General features: G+C 36.3%; 2 protein-coding genes across 8 annotated transcripts in view; both read left to right on the plus strand.

Moving 5' to 3' along the window:
• LOC106171530 (nipped-B-like protein A) overlaps positions 1-1,037 on the plus strand; it is a 34,869-nt gene extending 33,832 nt beyond the window's left edge. For all 6 annotated transcript variants that reach the window (XM_087002016.1, XM_013551925.2, XM_013551941.2 and 3 more), the window contains one exon: positions 158-1,037. In XM_087002016.1, the coding sequence (XP_086858142.1) occupies positions 158-403 (246 nt within the window). In that variant the 3' untranslated portion in view covers positions 404-1,037. The remainder of the gene's footprint in view (positions 1-157) is intronic.
• Positions 1,038-11,573: 10,536 nt separating this feature from the next.
• LOC106180738 (uncharacterized) lies at positions 11,574-15,778 on the plus strand. 2 transcript variants are annotated; one of them, XM_087002018.1, is made up of 4 exons: positions 11,574-11,672; positions 12,436-12,643; positions 14,623-14,736; positions 14,986-15,778. In XM_087002018.1, exons 1-4 carry the CDS (start codon positions 11,637-11,639, stop codon positions 15,060-15,062), a joined length of 435 nt encoding a protein of 144 aa, XP_086858144.1. In that variant the 5' UTR covers positions 11,574-11,636; the 3' UTR covers positions 15,063-15,778. The 2 variants fall into 2 exon arrangements, with proteins under 2 accessions (XP_086858144.1, XP_086858145.1); XM_087002019.1 differs by lacking the exon at positions 11,574-11,672 and adding an exon at positions 12,091-12,196.
• Positions 15,779-15,975: the final 197 nt, after the last annotated feature.

The following is a 15,975-nucleotide window of genomic DNA, read 5'->3' on the forward strand; positions in this document are numbered from 1 at the left end:
TTAATTACAATTACACTGAAGTAAAAATATTTTATGAAAGCATTTGTGTAATCTATAAAATAGAGCTTAATAACATAAAATGGTAGGGTTGTAGTAGTAGTATTACACATCTGCTGTGAAGGTTGATTTATGCATAGTTTAAATTGATTTGCATCAGGTGAAGCCTTTGAAGATTACCCTCACTCCACTTGGCTTTACCACATCCTTGTCCAAGCACCAGAAATCTTCAGAGAAGAAACATAAGTCGCACAAAAGTAAATTTGAAAAGAAGAAAAAACACAAAAAGAAGAAAAGGAAAAGGAGAATAAGCACAACAGATGAGGAAGATGAAAGTGATTTTGAGGAAGAAGAAGAAGAGGAGGATGAAGAAGATGAGAGTGAAGATCCTGATTTTAATATTTAATCTAAGAAGTGGCCATTTGGACTTTTTTAAAGCTGACTATGTAATGCAGGTTCCAATCACTTCCAAGTTCTGCCTCCAAAAAGTGTTGAGCAGCTTGGTGGAATGCCCTCTCTTTGCTAGCAGTCATGCATTGTGTGATAATTTTTAACTGACTGAGGAAGCTTATTTATTTCGCTGTATTCTTCCAGTTGAACTTTGATCAACAACCCTGCAGCAGTGCAATGTTAGAAGTGTACATAGCTCATGGTTATTTATAACTTTTTTAATTAAATCTACATACAACTCTTGTAAAAACCAGTGTACATAGAAACTATTTAAAGGAGCTGTAATTTGTGCATCATAGAAAATTTGTGAATATAGAAGAATTCCACGTCAGTTATTACAGTCACTTTGGGGACTGGATTTATTTTATGGAATTGTTTTTCATTGTCACACTACTTAGAGTTCTATTTTTAACAAGTTGTTTGTAGATTTAAACCTGTGTATAAGCTAATTTTAAGTTTTTATAATGTTGGTTTTGTACCAGTCCTTCCCGTCAAGTGTTTCATAAAATTAATGTGGAATTTGTGTTCATTTCCTATATTCATGAATAATAAAACGCTTACCTTTAAATAAAGGAAGTTGTACATCAGAATCCAGGGTTTTTTATAATCTCATTGAGTGAATGCTGTTGTGTTTCTAAATCTGGGCAAAAGTAAAAGTGGGTAAATTTTAAGATTTTTACAAACATTTACACTAAAAATGGTTTATGGGAACAACTAAAAATGGAATGAAGATGTTGATTTTACTACCAGCTTAGAGCCTTTGAGGTGTTGTGGACATGTTCCTAAAAACTAAGAATGTATCTAGACATGAAATGGATTATTGAGAAAAAAATGAAGAAATGACTCCATCGACTTAAAAAATATGCTTTTTGGAAAATTTCATAAGTTGCCTGAATTTCAAAGAATTATGAAAAGGTTAATAAAATCAAAGATGTGAAAAAAAGAGGCATGAACTCTGTGACATATCACATTTTATTGGAACAGAAATCTTGTTTACAATATTCAAAATTTGTCACTGAATCTAGCAATACTTTTATAACATTCAAAAATGACAAAACTACATAACCATTGATAAGTAGTAAGGAAACTGATGCACTTCACATTTTCATTCTTCCTTCTTGATAACACATAATGCCCCTTTCATATCGAGCATTACTACTGTATTGTCCCAGTTTAACTGGTCCTAACTACAGGGTTTACTACCTTTCACGACCCCAATAAAAAGTATACCAGTTAACTGGCTGTGTGAAATATCAGGGCTCAGTTTAGGTGACTCTTACATTATAGCCAGGCTAATAAGCTGTCAATCTCATGACCTGGTGAGATACAGAAAAATGTTCCTCTCGATGTGAAAAGGGCAGTACGTAAAATATTATAGTTAATTTTACCTCTGTTATTGTAATAATCTCTGTTATCTAATTAATACATCACTTGATTGATACAGAAATTGCTCATTGAAGTAAGTACATTTTACATCTCTAACCACAATCCAATTTATTTTTTAACAAAGACAATTGTATATAGTGTACAGTCCAGTCATTCTTGTTTAAAAAAAATTACCAGGGCATTTTGAAACATCAACTAAAATTTTTTTATACCTTTCATGCTGTATTGTAAAGCTAAAAAAATTTGAAGAAAGCCATAAGACATCTTTTTCAAAAATAAAACCTTCACTCCCCCCTCCCTTTTAGATTGCTGAGATAATGGTAGAAGGCACACTGTTGAAGTATATTTCATTTTTGTACCTAAATGGTGGGGTGATGGAAGAACTCAAAAAGATTCTTCACAAAAGTGACTGACATCCCATTAAGTCTGTTGAAGTTTGTGTTGGGCTTCAATATAAATTGCAAATTGGCCTAATTAAATATGAAGCTGCCACAAGACAATGAAAGACTGATTATGGTAAACTGTATAAACACTGAAAAGAAAAGCTAAAAGCAATTCCTTTCTAACTATTGCTAGGTAAAACTAACAAGCTAGATGTTACAGCAGAATGTTTGTGTAACAACTTTGTGTATCAAGCAGCAGTTACTACAAAATCAAATGTATGAACTACATGCATAGGTCTTTGTGGTGGGCAATTCAAGTTGAGACTTAACCAAAATCATTTAGGGGCAAAAATATTCAACAAAAAACTAGCTATCAAAATATATTTGGAGATAATAAGAAAGTAATACGGAGTATGAAATAACGATGGGACATCTTTAAAAAATCTGCAACGCAAAGGAGGAACCAAGTGGTGGTATGCCATTGTAACTGGTTGGAATACCACTTGAATAAACACCTGGAAAAAGGGGTATGTCCGTGAAATTCGGAGTAGAGGTTTAAACGTGTTGGGGTCTATCTATTTATTTATTTGAAATAAAAATTGTATACATTTGTAGTCAAGACACTTTATGCTGTAAGCATAAGTCATGATAATGATCTCACCACAATATGCACAAGCTATACAGTGAAAGCTAACATTTAGATCTCCAGCTGATGTTACATTCCAGAAATTAGAATTAAGACTGCTATAAAGTTTTGGCAGGATGTTGTATGAAGGCCCTTTTGGTTTGCACATTTGGCAGGGTTTTCTTAAACATGAAAATGACCAATGAGAATTTAAGATAGAAGGATGAAACTGCCAATTCTGATTAAAAATACTGAGAAGATATTAATGAAGTTAAAGAAAAAAATCAGGTCATTTTTTAAAGTCCAGGGATAAGCCAGATGGTGCCAGACAAGAAAGCTACCATAGAAGTTGGAAAAGAGTGAGTTGAGTGGCAAAATATGAAGTCCACACTGGAAGATGTGTTTAAAGCATACAGAGCCAAATACCCTACAGACAAGGTGGGATTCACCTTTTGCAAACTGAAGTACCTAGCCCTGGAAAGACTGTGTGTACAGTAACAAAGAAGCACCTTGTGAAAAGAGATTGCCCAAATGTGAAGACACTAGCCGGAACATGGAAATTGCACAGCATTTGAGGCGCAGGAAAAGAGCTACTATGTATCAATGGAAACCAGAAGCTAGAGCTGTTATTGCCAAAACTGCAGAAGAGATTATGAGCCAGCGGAGGAATGTCAAAATTCAGAATATGTTGAAACATGGGCACCAGTTCAACTCAAATTGTCTCGCAGATAGGATGGCATGATAGAAAGTGGAAAAAAGCAGTTGTTTTGGAAAAACATTTAACTCCTAGACCTTACATAGTAGTAAATGAAATTGGACAGAAGTATAGGCATAACTGGCATGATTTACGCACTGACAATGACAACAGTCCAACAGTGCCAATAGACCCAAAATTACTTAATGGAGACAATACAGAGAATACCCAAATTGAAAACAACGTACCAGTTATATGTGGAAATACCCAGCAAAACAAAAGAATTTCCTTGGATAGCAATTCAAACAAGTAGTGGGAGAGTAATAAAGTCTCCTATAAGACTCATAGAAACAAAATAAAAGGACAGAATAATCCCTTACTCAGAATTGTTATTCAGAAACTAATTGGGCAGTCTCACCCAGTTAGTATACTTTATGTTGTGTTTTCAAAGTTAAAAAAAAGTAGAGACTGATTAATTTTGCTGTTAAATGAACTGTACTTTACTTATTTGCATACACTATAGCTAATAAGTCCCCGGTCACTTTAATAGCACACGCTGTCTACATCAGACGCGCTAATGCGCACGTCCCCGACAGTGTTAATGATAGGGGGATTACGATGGACAGCGCATGTTGCTCACAGCAGTAGGCACTGCCGCCGAAGTTAAACCGGTAATTAAATCTTTAACTTGACTAAACATGTTTTGCTTTGTAACTTGCGTCCTTCAGTCTTGCTGTTGCGGAAGCGCCGGCGGGACATATCTCCGCCTTGCCGATATTTATCCCGACTCTCGACTTTAAAAGTATTATTGGTTTTGATTTTATCAAAGTCTTATTATATCAGAAAACCTGATACGTTCATACGTTAAGAGAATTATAGAAACTGTAGAAAAAGCTACTCGTACATCAGGGATAAAAAACAACACCTTGCAGCACTATTACCTATTATTCATCACCAGAAGTTACTGTTTCACTTTTTTCTCCCAAATTACAAAGTCTGATGACAACTGAAAGCCTTTAGCCATACCTCAGGGCAGTGGGAGATAGTCTGGATTTGATTAAATGTAATAAAAGTATATTTTGAAGAATTTTCCTAGCCTTCGGCAATTTCCGCAAAGCTTCGGCATGCGCGGCAATACAGAGCTGTCGATATCTGTGTGCGTGAATAATAGAATTGGTGGAACAACGGTTAACGTCGATGAGTCGTCTGTAACCTACCCGACGGGAGTTCGTGTCCCTATCGGTACTTTTGAAGATTTTGAAATTGTCATTATTAGAAATATCTATTAATATATAAAACAGTCGTGGCTAATTGTTTTTGCAACGGAAAGCACAGTAGGAAGGTTTGTTGTTATTGTTAAAGTTATTATTACTGGGGACATAAATTAGTATGCTAATCTCTTATCATGGTATAATGATTGATACGATGGGTATCATATAGTTTTCCTTTGATATAAACAACAAAAGAGCGGCCTTCCAAATATCTTTGCTGAATGTTTATAACGTAGGTACTATTATGCGCAAAAATATTGATACATGACGCAAACGACATTTACTAATTTTGGTAATATCAATTTTAATTAAAATTAAATTTAATTGAAATTAAAATTAAAACTTGTCTAAACGTGCATATTACCATTCACCTTGTTTAAAGGGTTCGCAACACTTTACATTCTAATACATTTTGCCAATTTTCATGTTTGCTAGTTTATTTTGATTTGAGAGAAAGCAAGAGAAGACCCTCTACTAGGGCCGCAAATTAATTATGAGTATTTTTCTTCAGTGCAAGAGACTGTGTAATGAAAAATCAATCTGTAACTCTGGTATAGGGTGGCCTTGTGTGTGTAATAATATACAAATAGGGGCAGGGGTACAGTTTTATAGTACAAATAGTCATTTTATACATCTTATTGATCTCATCGTCGGGTCATTGTTTACAATAGCGCTTTGTCGCTGTGCGTACCTTTTTGCATTTGAGTTAGACTCAGTCAGTAACAGCTGGTGATTTTGTCTTTTTTGCGTTTCATTGACAATATTTTGGCCACCTAAGTAGGGAAATGTGGCTCTTTGTTTTGAAATGACATTTCCATTGCTCCTTTGAACATGCAAAAGTCAACACACTTACGTCAACATACTTACTTTGCAATACCAACCCAGGGGAAGAAACAAAAGCCTCATAAGGTGTCGTCATTCACACTGTAAAAGGTGTTAATATCATGCTTCTATTGTTTGCCCATGAATCATTATGACAAATTTGTAGGGTTGCCAGATCACTGGCGCTTCATTCAATTCTCTATATCTGCCCTGCAGCCTGGGATGAGTGATACTTGACTGACCTTTGTTTACATCTGGAGATTTTCTTTATAATTCGATCAGTGTGCATAAATTATGATATTTTCCATCAGGAAAAATACGTGATAATGTTACGATTCTTATTTTACGGATACATAATTACAAAAATTAATTCCTGATTTAATACCCCCTATTTCAGCGCCTATTCCTGGCTGCGTTAATTATGGGGGGTTGGAAAGTAATCCGTTAGAACGCAGGAGTGATGATTGCTACTCTTACCAACGGTGCATCACCGATCAACTAATCTCAGCCATCTGAAGCAGAATCACCAACAAAAGACAAATTGGACTACATCTGCCTTCTTGTTGAGACATCTTATGTAAAAAAGGCGATAACGGTCAAACATAGGCCTACGTGCTTCGTGGTTTATTAAATGTTCATCGTATTTTTTCGTTCGTTATTCTTATGAGTTAAGCAGCTTCACCTCCGTGACACCCTTTTTATTTATTTAAACCATTGTTAGATAAACCATGGGTTTCACTTTAGATTTCACGATCGAGCAGCTGATCATGAGGAGAGTGTAGCATGCTATAGTAAACTACCCCAAATATATATACAACACCTCCAGGGTTTCACGATCGAGCAAGTGATCATGAGGAGAGAGTGTAGCAGAGAACTTATGTTTTGTATTAATGGTCGTCATAATTGGTGGTTGCCTTGGGAAAATGAGTTACATGATTACATAATACAGATACATAATAACATAAGATTAATACTAAAATTTTCCCTGATACAAAAACCCCTTTTTGAGCGCTTATTCCTGACTGCGTTAATTACGGGTGATTAGAAAGTAATCTATGAGGACGCAGGAGCGATGATCGCTACTCTTACCAACGGTAAATCACCGATTTACTTGACTCCGCTACTTCGAGCAAAATCACACACCACCAAAAGACAAATTAGACCACGTTCGTCCTCTTATTAAAACAAAGAATGTAAAAATGTGATGTCGGTCAAAGAAGAGGCCTACAGTAGACTTCGTGCTTCATGGTTTATTAGATAGGCCTATTCATTGGATTTTTTTATTTCATTATTATAGATTCACCTCGCGAGACCCTTTTTTATATATTTTAAACACAGCACCCCACTGGTTTCGCGATCATGAAGAAAGGGAGTGTAGCAAAGAACCTCATTAATGGTCGTAATAATAGGTGGTTGCATTGTAGGCCTAACCTTGTTCATTTTAGTCGACAGACTAAGCTAGAAGAAAGAAAAGTTCATTATCGCCTCTCTTTACTTAGGAACAATAAGGATGGCTAGTGGCAGCATTTATAAGTTCTTTTATTTAGAAACTTTCCGATCCTTTGTCTGGGACTCCGTCCGAGAAACGGCGATAACGACAGAGACGTCCTCGAACATTTTGGACTCAGTGCAAATAAAAAAAAAATCCGTTAAGAAGTAGCCTTTAAATGTCCTGGCAAATAATTTTGCGATAATCATTCTTGTCGTTCAAGAATGAATGACAAGCAACGACATTAGGGTTAATAATAGACTAAAAACTATCAGAGTGTAGACCTGTCTTACTTCATTTCTAAGGCCATCTTGTGATACGAGTCATGCTACACTACAAAAGAGGGGGTAGCAGTGGATGATTTAATACAGGGATACCATCGATAGTATATCAATAGAAAATCGCAATCCTCAAATGTTTTTTAATTCATTAAATATAAACGGTCTTTTCTCGTACAATGGGTCTGGTATAGTTGTATTGGCCTATCAGTTGGAAACACGTGGTTCGTCTACAATTGCAAATGGCGGAGGTGCCGTGGTAGTTATTGTCGTAAAATTAGCTGGATACGGTGCACGTGAGAAAATTATTCATTAAATTTAGTTTTCGAGCGTCAGCTTAATCTGGTAAAATGCGAGACGAAAAAAATGATAGATAGAGCCTTATGACCCACTGTAGAATGATGCCGAATAATACATCAACGACGTAGTTTATCGGCAGATAAACTAGTTTCCATTCTCGGCTGACTGAGGAAAGGTTTGAGAGAGCATTTAAAGAAGAGGCGGTCGAACCAATAGTGAGTAGGAAGTGTGCTGCAATCAAGACGAACAATACCGATCATAAATGGACAGCTAATAACCCCTAATTAACCCCGGGTTACGCGCTGCTGTGTTGACTCCTTGCTGGGAAGGGGTAGCGGCCTCCTACTGCTGTGCGTAATCAAACATTGTCTTCTAACATGCGGCTACACGACGGTTGCATTGTATTAATAAAGTAATACCTATTCATAAGGAAGGGGGCGGATGGTAATCTTACGAGAATTAAATCAGTTATCGATCATACGCGTACCAATAGTCGTGTTTTTTTTCAGCTATACGGTAATTTGAAAACGATTGTGTACTAAGGAAAATGGCTATCCTCATACACTAGCTACAAAAGTTAGACATGCAAACAGAGAGATTCTGTATAGCCTAAGGAATTGGTTCAGCTCGGCAGCAACAGCTACTTCAATATACACAGGTTTACTGCTCAGACACGACTGAGTGATAGAATAATTCCAGGCGTTTTAACTTTAAAAAAAAAAAAAGGATTTTCCCATGGGTGATCAGGCACAGACAGAAAATCATCATATGCCTATGTAGGGATTTTGCCTGAACCAGCTGACAATAAGGACATTATCATAGTTTGTCTTAATATCATACATAGTATGCTGAAGGTTGGCACTGAACTAAAGCGTGTTATAGTTGCAGGTGATGGGAAAACCCACGTGCCTGGTTCAGATTAAGAAAGAGTATGGGTCTGATATGGATTGGATGCTGGCTTACTTAAGTTGTACTCTGTTACACGTTGTTGCCACTGACGATGTGCAGCGACGTGCGGGGCTGATGACATTGCTCACCCATGGACTGGTGAGGGTGTGACGCTCTCGGCATTGTTTGGATGTTGGAGTTTTTTGTGTTGGTTTGATGTCTGTGAGCAGGGATTATTTGTTACCTACAATTATTCTGTTTTAAAGTAAGTGTAATTTGCTGCTTTATTCCCAAACGTTCTTTTAAACAATATCTGACGTTCTTGTAGCTTCTTATTACTTATTATGATTCTTTGTTGCTTCTTACAGGTATCTCTAGAAGCCTTATTTTTATCTCCTAAGAATAAATATATTCGTAAAACCCAAGTATTGTTTATTGCCTGCTTACAAAGTGAACTATATCTCTTAACGAATACTCAGACACCCCTTATGAAAGTGTATTTAGATGCAGGTTTTAGAGAATTGCCAGAGAACATCACCATGGAACAACATACACTGTGGTAGGGGAATATAAGGGCTTACTTTCTGCTACAGTATTACGAAGCACTATAGAAAGTTGTTGAAAGTTTCTTTTAGGCCATCAGGACAGGGTTATATCAAGCGATAGCTGCCTGTTATATTCTAAAGACATAAAGATTCTAATTGAGGCTGTCAGGTTCTTTTAGAAAATGTTGAAAGTGGCCAGATGTCTAGTGATGGCATGTTGCAGCTTAGTTCTAGGTTACAAGAACTTGAAAATGACTTTCACCAGTGGTGTGCTGAAATGTCATTAAAGGGCAAAGCATTTAGTTTTGGTATTCTTTTCAAACAGAACAGATGGTGCCTTATGTACTTGACTGTCAGAAAAAGAGATTGGGTGAGAATGCTTGTATGTGTCAATTGGTACCACTGTACCATGCTTTGGATAGTGCTTTGTATTTGAAGTTGATGCCTCATCATTTTTCAGATTTGAAGGAGTTTCCTGAAAATGTATTAGGATATTTTTTAAAAGGAGGGTTTGCTGTTAATCTGGTGATAACCATCACAGTATTGGTTTTGATGAAGCTCATGAGATGGTCATAAACAAAAATGTGAAACAGGCAATGGTGTCTATACAAAGAGTAAAGACTAAGCCCATCTTTATTTTTATCTTCCCTACAGGACTACAGTTCTAGAAAATCTTGACACACAAAGTTCTGTACTAGGTCAGATTAGTCCAGCAAGTAAAAATATTCCTAATTATAAGTCCGATGAGGAAGAAGAAAAAATGGTGCGTTCATACTTTCAGAAACTCCATGAATCAAGTGTATTTAGTTAATGTCCAGAGACTGATAGCCTCCGTCATATTTTTGCTGATGTAATTGCATCAGTTGAAGCTACAATGGATCTGTTATCATTTTGTACCATGGGGAAACCAATTTTTAGACTTATACTCTGAGTATTAGTTCAAGAGCTGTCTTTTCATCAAGGCAAAGGAATTTGAGGGCATTTGCTGTTAATAAAGTGACTGTTTCAAAGCAAAAACAGGAGATTAGGGACCAGAATTTAGTAATTGCAAGTCTAAAGCATTAGATTGCTCATTCAAAGTCAACTCAGAAGCCATTGGAGTCTTTGAACCAGCTTATTTCCCTTCCCAGGGCTCTGTGTTCTGCTGATGGCCTGCCACAGGAAGTTTCTAAGGCTGTTGTGTTCAAAGTGTATGGTGCTCATTATGGTCCAGTTTTTATGCCTAGTTTGCCCGATAGTTTAATAAGTTCCAAAGATGCATGTTTTATGACTGATGGTATGTTCCCACTTAACACTGTGTCTCTGTCTGGTATAACCACATTTGGTGAATATACCTTGTCGTTTTTAGAGTTAAAGTTGTTGAGCCATATTTCCAAAAACAGCTTGCTAAGGAAGTACCTTGTGTTTGATGATCTAAAGAGGGAAAGTCCCAAAGAAATTGAAAGGAAAAGAAGAGATGGTGAAAAAGGTACCACTGTACCATGCTTTGGATAGTGCTTTTGAAGTTGATGCCTCATCTGTTCCAGATGTTGAAATAATATCTGAGAAGGTTAGAATTCCAGGAAATTGGAAGCAGTTTCCTTATAATTGTACCAATAAGAGGAAGTTAGCCACACAGTTTACAGAAATTGTTCCTGGGATTATCAGTGGTTTACACAGATTTATTATGAGTGGGGGTTTTGAAAGAGATCTGAGAGATAAGTGTTTGTCTGTTGATGTCAGTGGGTTCAGTAGTACTGAAAATCCATCTGCAAATCACAAGGAGGCCAATACTCATGTTTTTCTTCATGCTGCACGTTCTCAATGCACGGACATCTGCATTTATAGTCCAGATAGAGACATTCTCCATGTTGGGTTGCCTTTAATTTGTGTGATTGACAAGCACATCATAGCTCAGCTGAGTGCCAAGCCTACTAGCACTGAGTATGTTGATTTAAACATGTATAAGGAAAGGTTTTGGCATCAGTAGGCAGTTTCTCAAGTGAGGTAGAGATTGGGCTTTAGCCATGCAAGTTTTGTATGTCTGCAGTGGGTGTGGTTTTGTTTCATATTTCAGGCACATGGCAAGAAGTCATTCATTGGTGTATTTTATAAAAATGTTTATTTTATTTTGGGTTATAGGGAAGCTTGTGTGATGTTCAGGAGGACAATTTTCTGTTAGGTTTTCCCGCATTTCAGCAGTTGTCTGGGAGTGTGTACTTTCATTCACATGGCTCGATCTGCTTTCTGGAGCCTAGGTCACCAAAGGATTTTTTTCTTTTTATTTTCTTCTTTTCTTCTTTTTATAATTCTACAGAAATAGAGACATTTTTTGCTATGTTTAATAACTAAATGAAATCTGTTTGGCAAAGATAATGTAGCTACTACTGAAAAAATATTATGGCAGAGAAAGAATACACATCGGAGTGTTTTGTTCACTCAGAGATGGCATTTAAATAGGAAGAAACTCTCCAGCCTTTAAGTGAAGCTCGGTGGCAGACGCTGAGGGCTGCTTCGGAAAAATGGCTTATGCTCTATGGAGGAAGAAAGGATATAGCAGAGCGTGTGAGTATATATTTATGCTTGCTGTCTTAGAAAAAGTAAACATCACAACCTTGTTTTTGTAACATGAACAGTATAAAGTGATTGGTTTATTTATAGTTATTAAAGATATTTCATTTCTGGGGGGGGGGGGTTGATCTCATAGGAATATCAGGATTTGCTTCCTTGGTGTCAGTAAAGTGCTACAAACAAATGGACATTGACCCCATGTAGTCAAGACCCTGGGAATAGCTTCAAAAGCATGAGTGTCATAACCTCTAGCTGTCTCTACACCTTAAGGAAAATGCAATTTTACTTACTTATTTAGACCCATCTTTTTTTTCCTTTTTTTCGGATAAGGAAATTTATGTAAAGACTATTTTAAAGTTAAAATAAATATGTCACTTTTACTGTTTAGTATCACTTTCTTTTAGATAAATCCGATTTTGCAGAGTAGCTCTGTTAGTGGCCAGTTATATCATGCGTCTTACAATCGATACTTCACAGATAAATTCAAGATGGAGCAAGCAAAAAGAGAGAAAGATAGAGTAAAAATTTCTTTCTCATACAGGGATTCCTAAAAACTACATGCAGTAATGATGCATAGTATAATTTACGCATATATTGAATGTTTGTGTATCTGCATATGTGGCTCAGAAATCCATATAACAGGTTTAATTTTACATAGTCAGTTAGCAACATTTACAAATACTAATGCAGCAGAAAACATTTAAAGAATATACTTTGTATTGCTGTTTGTCACATGTACATTTGTCACATCTTTCAGGGGGCAGTCCATGTGGAGAAACTTCGCACAGATGAAGAAACAACAGAACCTCCTCCTAAGAAATTACGCTCTCTCTCTCCAGCTTTTACTGGTTCAAGGCATTTTTGGCCAGATATAAGCATTACATGTAAGAAAAAGGACAAGTGGATTAAGGTGAAAAATCACAGGGAGAGAGACAAGCTGATACAAGCAGAAACTCTACCTGCAGGTATGTATATACAAATAAGTATAGTGAAACCATAAAGCCTACATGTGCATTATTAATGGTCTTGATAATATTACACGATGCTTAGTTATCTTGGTAACTTGAGTTTTGGTGACTTTTTGGAAAATAAATTTTCACTATGATAGCAAATATCAAAATTGGGTTCAAATATTTCACAATTTTATGTGAAATCTCATGTGAGCGATTATTCAGTTTACATTATAAACCAAGGAATTATACTAGTGCTCTACGCCAGTATGATGTAACCTGTATATGTTTTTAATGTAAATCCAGTCGGATTGTGCATGACCTATACTAGCACTGACACCTGGTGAGCAAGTTTTCTCATTTGCATATGAATAAAGGTCAAGTGCTGAGTGAGCACTTGAAGTTTGGGATTCGAACAAGCAAGACGTTGTTCTTTCCTTCTTGTCATGGTGGCAACGATTTTTAAAAACTCGTAACTTCTTATGTCAAAAATACATCTTAAGTGGAAAATTCATTTGATAATGGCTAGTGCAAGTTCACTCAAGTCCCAAAGCAGTGGGTACTAACAAAGACTGAAACGATAGGATCATTCGAGAAATGGAAACAAAATCTTGAATTTCTCCTCTCTCAAGACACAGCCTTTTCAAGCCTTTTACCAAGTACAGTATCATGGTTAAAGAAGACAAAACAAGCTCCTCTCCGGATATTTGTCGACAGGACCACCCACAATTCTAATGGCATTATGATTCAAAATGGGCAGCTCAGTCGTTGCCAAAAAGAAAGTCTTTGCGATTACAAGAGACAATCCTGTATGAATACCACCAAACAAAGAAGCTAGGCCCGGTTTAAATCAATTCTTGACTCTTTACCCGAAGAACATGTTGCCAATTACTACAATGACATGTCAACAGAAATGTCTTTCATATATCCAAAGCATACCCTGATAGAATTGATTAGATCTCCTCGTTTCAGTGATCTAGTCAATGACTACGAAGAGTACATCAATACAGCAAAAGCTACAAACCCTACCTTTGCCCTCTGGTCATCATACATAGATATGGTGCAGCTGTTCCTTGCATTCATAAGAGCTACACGAGAGTCCAACTGGAGATTGCACCTTGCTTCCATTAGGATGATGATCCCATGGTTTTTCAGTTATGACAGAGTCAACTGGGTAGAAATGGTGAATTTGCTCATTACCCACCCTGATTCACATGAAGATCTCACTGCACCAGGAAACTGGACAGTGCAACGCCAAGAGAAGTATGGTTTCTCTGCCACTGCCTGTGACCAGGCCATTGAATATGGGAAGAGAAGCAGTGAAAATTTACGATTCTTTTACGTGGGTGAATGATGATGAAAAGTATGATTTAGAAGGAGTTTTCACGAAGTTTGACCAACATTTTGGAGTACACAGTCTAAGAAATGTGAAGAGACAAGAGTTCCTGAACTCAAAAAGAGGTAACATGACAGTTATGGATTTTATCGCTACTTTAAAGAGGAAAGCAGAATATTGTCAGTATGGTGAAGAAAAGGAAGGATTCATATGTGACATGATAATCAATGGGGTAAATTATTCAAAATTGTCAGAGAAACTTATGGAAATTCCACCTGCTGAGCTTAACCTGAACAAAGTTATAGAAGTTTGCAGGCAAGTAGAACTCACTGCAACCCATTTGAAGTCACTGGCCATGGGTGATGAGAATCCAAATGTTAATACAGTGCATACTCGCCGTCCTCAGGCTCATGTAAGTCATGATAGAAAAATGATCAAGCAGTGTGTATACTGCAGGAGGACACATGAAATTAGGAAACAACTATTTTTTTATGGTTTTTACATATTTTTTTCTGAAGGATAAGCACATATCAACCCATTTCTGTCCTTTGGTCACACCGTTCTGTTTTGTAACTCCTGTTTTAACCATTTTTGTTTACTGTCCAATTTAGAATTGTTAAGATAGGAGGATTAAGTAAAGTTTTATATATCTTCACAGATGCAGGTAGATCCAGAGCCACAGAGGCGGAACTTGACACTTCTATCAGATTGTGGCTTAAGAATGCCCATGATAGGGATGGTGGCAGAAAATTGAGGGCCATCAAAAAAGAAGGTAAATACATATTAAAATATGTTGTTATTGCCTTACATTCATAATAATCATGATAAATGTGTGAAAAAAAATGTGCTTGAGCATGTCTCAATTGCCTTTTTTTAAGCTTAACCCCTCTTTAACAAATATATTTATATTGCATTACTGTGTATTCAGTTACAAATGACATTTCTGTAATTCTGGTATGTATATAGTTAAGTTCAAACATACCAAAATAAAATAGTATAATTGAAAATTATTCCTTTTCAGCAAGAGACGGACAGTTACCACTTGCAGAACAATGTAATAGGTCATTAGATAGTAGCACAAGTGAAGAGTCTGACTAGTTTCTCAAAAGCTCATTTGTGTGCTACCACTACAAATGTTATGAAAGGAAAACTGTTGCATATTATTTTGTAACTTGAAAGAATGGCTCAAAGAATTGACATACAGGTCAAAGTGGAAAGCCAGCTTGATTGGGTTATTACTGTATGAAATTTTCACTTTCAATTTCTGGAATTTTCAAAGTATGAACTTGAACTTCCATGGACCTGAAGCCTTATGTTAGTTACACTTTACATCATACTTAATTAGTTCCATTCTGTTTTGCATTATTAAAATTTGATGTTGACTTTGCTGTAAATGTATTATTGCATCAGAATTGACAGTTTGCCATTTTGTGCATTAATTTTTTCTGCTTTTTGTAAATACATTTGACAGCTGTGCTGTCTTGTTGCAATTTTTTGATGAAATTTTCATATTTTTCATTCTGATATTTGTGAACTTGAACTCTCATTGGCTGAAGCCTTTGCTTTTACCTTTATCAGCATTACCAGTTGTGCATAATTAAAATTTGTAGTTAAGCATAATGTATTATTGCATCGGAATTGAAAATATCCTTTTTGTGCATTGTGCTTTGTTGTCTTGTGTTATTATATGTGAAATAAAAGTGATAAGTGATAAACCTATCTCTGACTTGTTTCTTAATGCAAAAGGAGATAAAAGATAAATAATATTACCCTAATTAAAGATTAATTAAATGAAATAAAGATTAACTAGAGGATCAGAGAGGCGATACCGCCTCCGAATATTGTACCACCAGCTGGAGCAAGCGCATTCGTATAGACCCCCACATACACAAAATAAGGGACATAGCCACCAGTTTTGTGCTTGACAAGCTGTAAAAATGCAATCAACAAGAATTTTTAAACTATTGCAAAAAAATATATATGGTACAATCAAATTTAAGTTCTTCGTAAG

The sequence above is a fragment of the Lingula anatina genome, chromosome 1 (assembly GCF_051362555.1).
Source record: "Lingula anatina isolate TDL-2025a chromosome 1, LinAna3.0, whole genome shotgun sequence".
NCBI classification, from domain to species: domain Eukaryota; kingdom Metazoa; phylum Brachiopoda; class Lingulata; order Lingulida; family Lingulidae; genus Lingula; species Lingula anatina.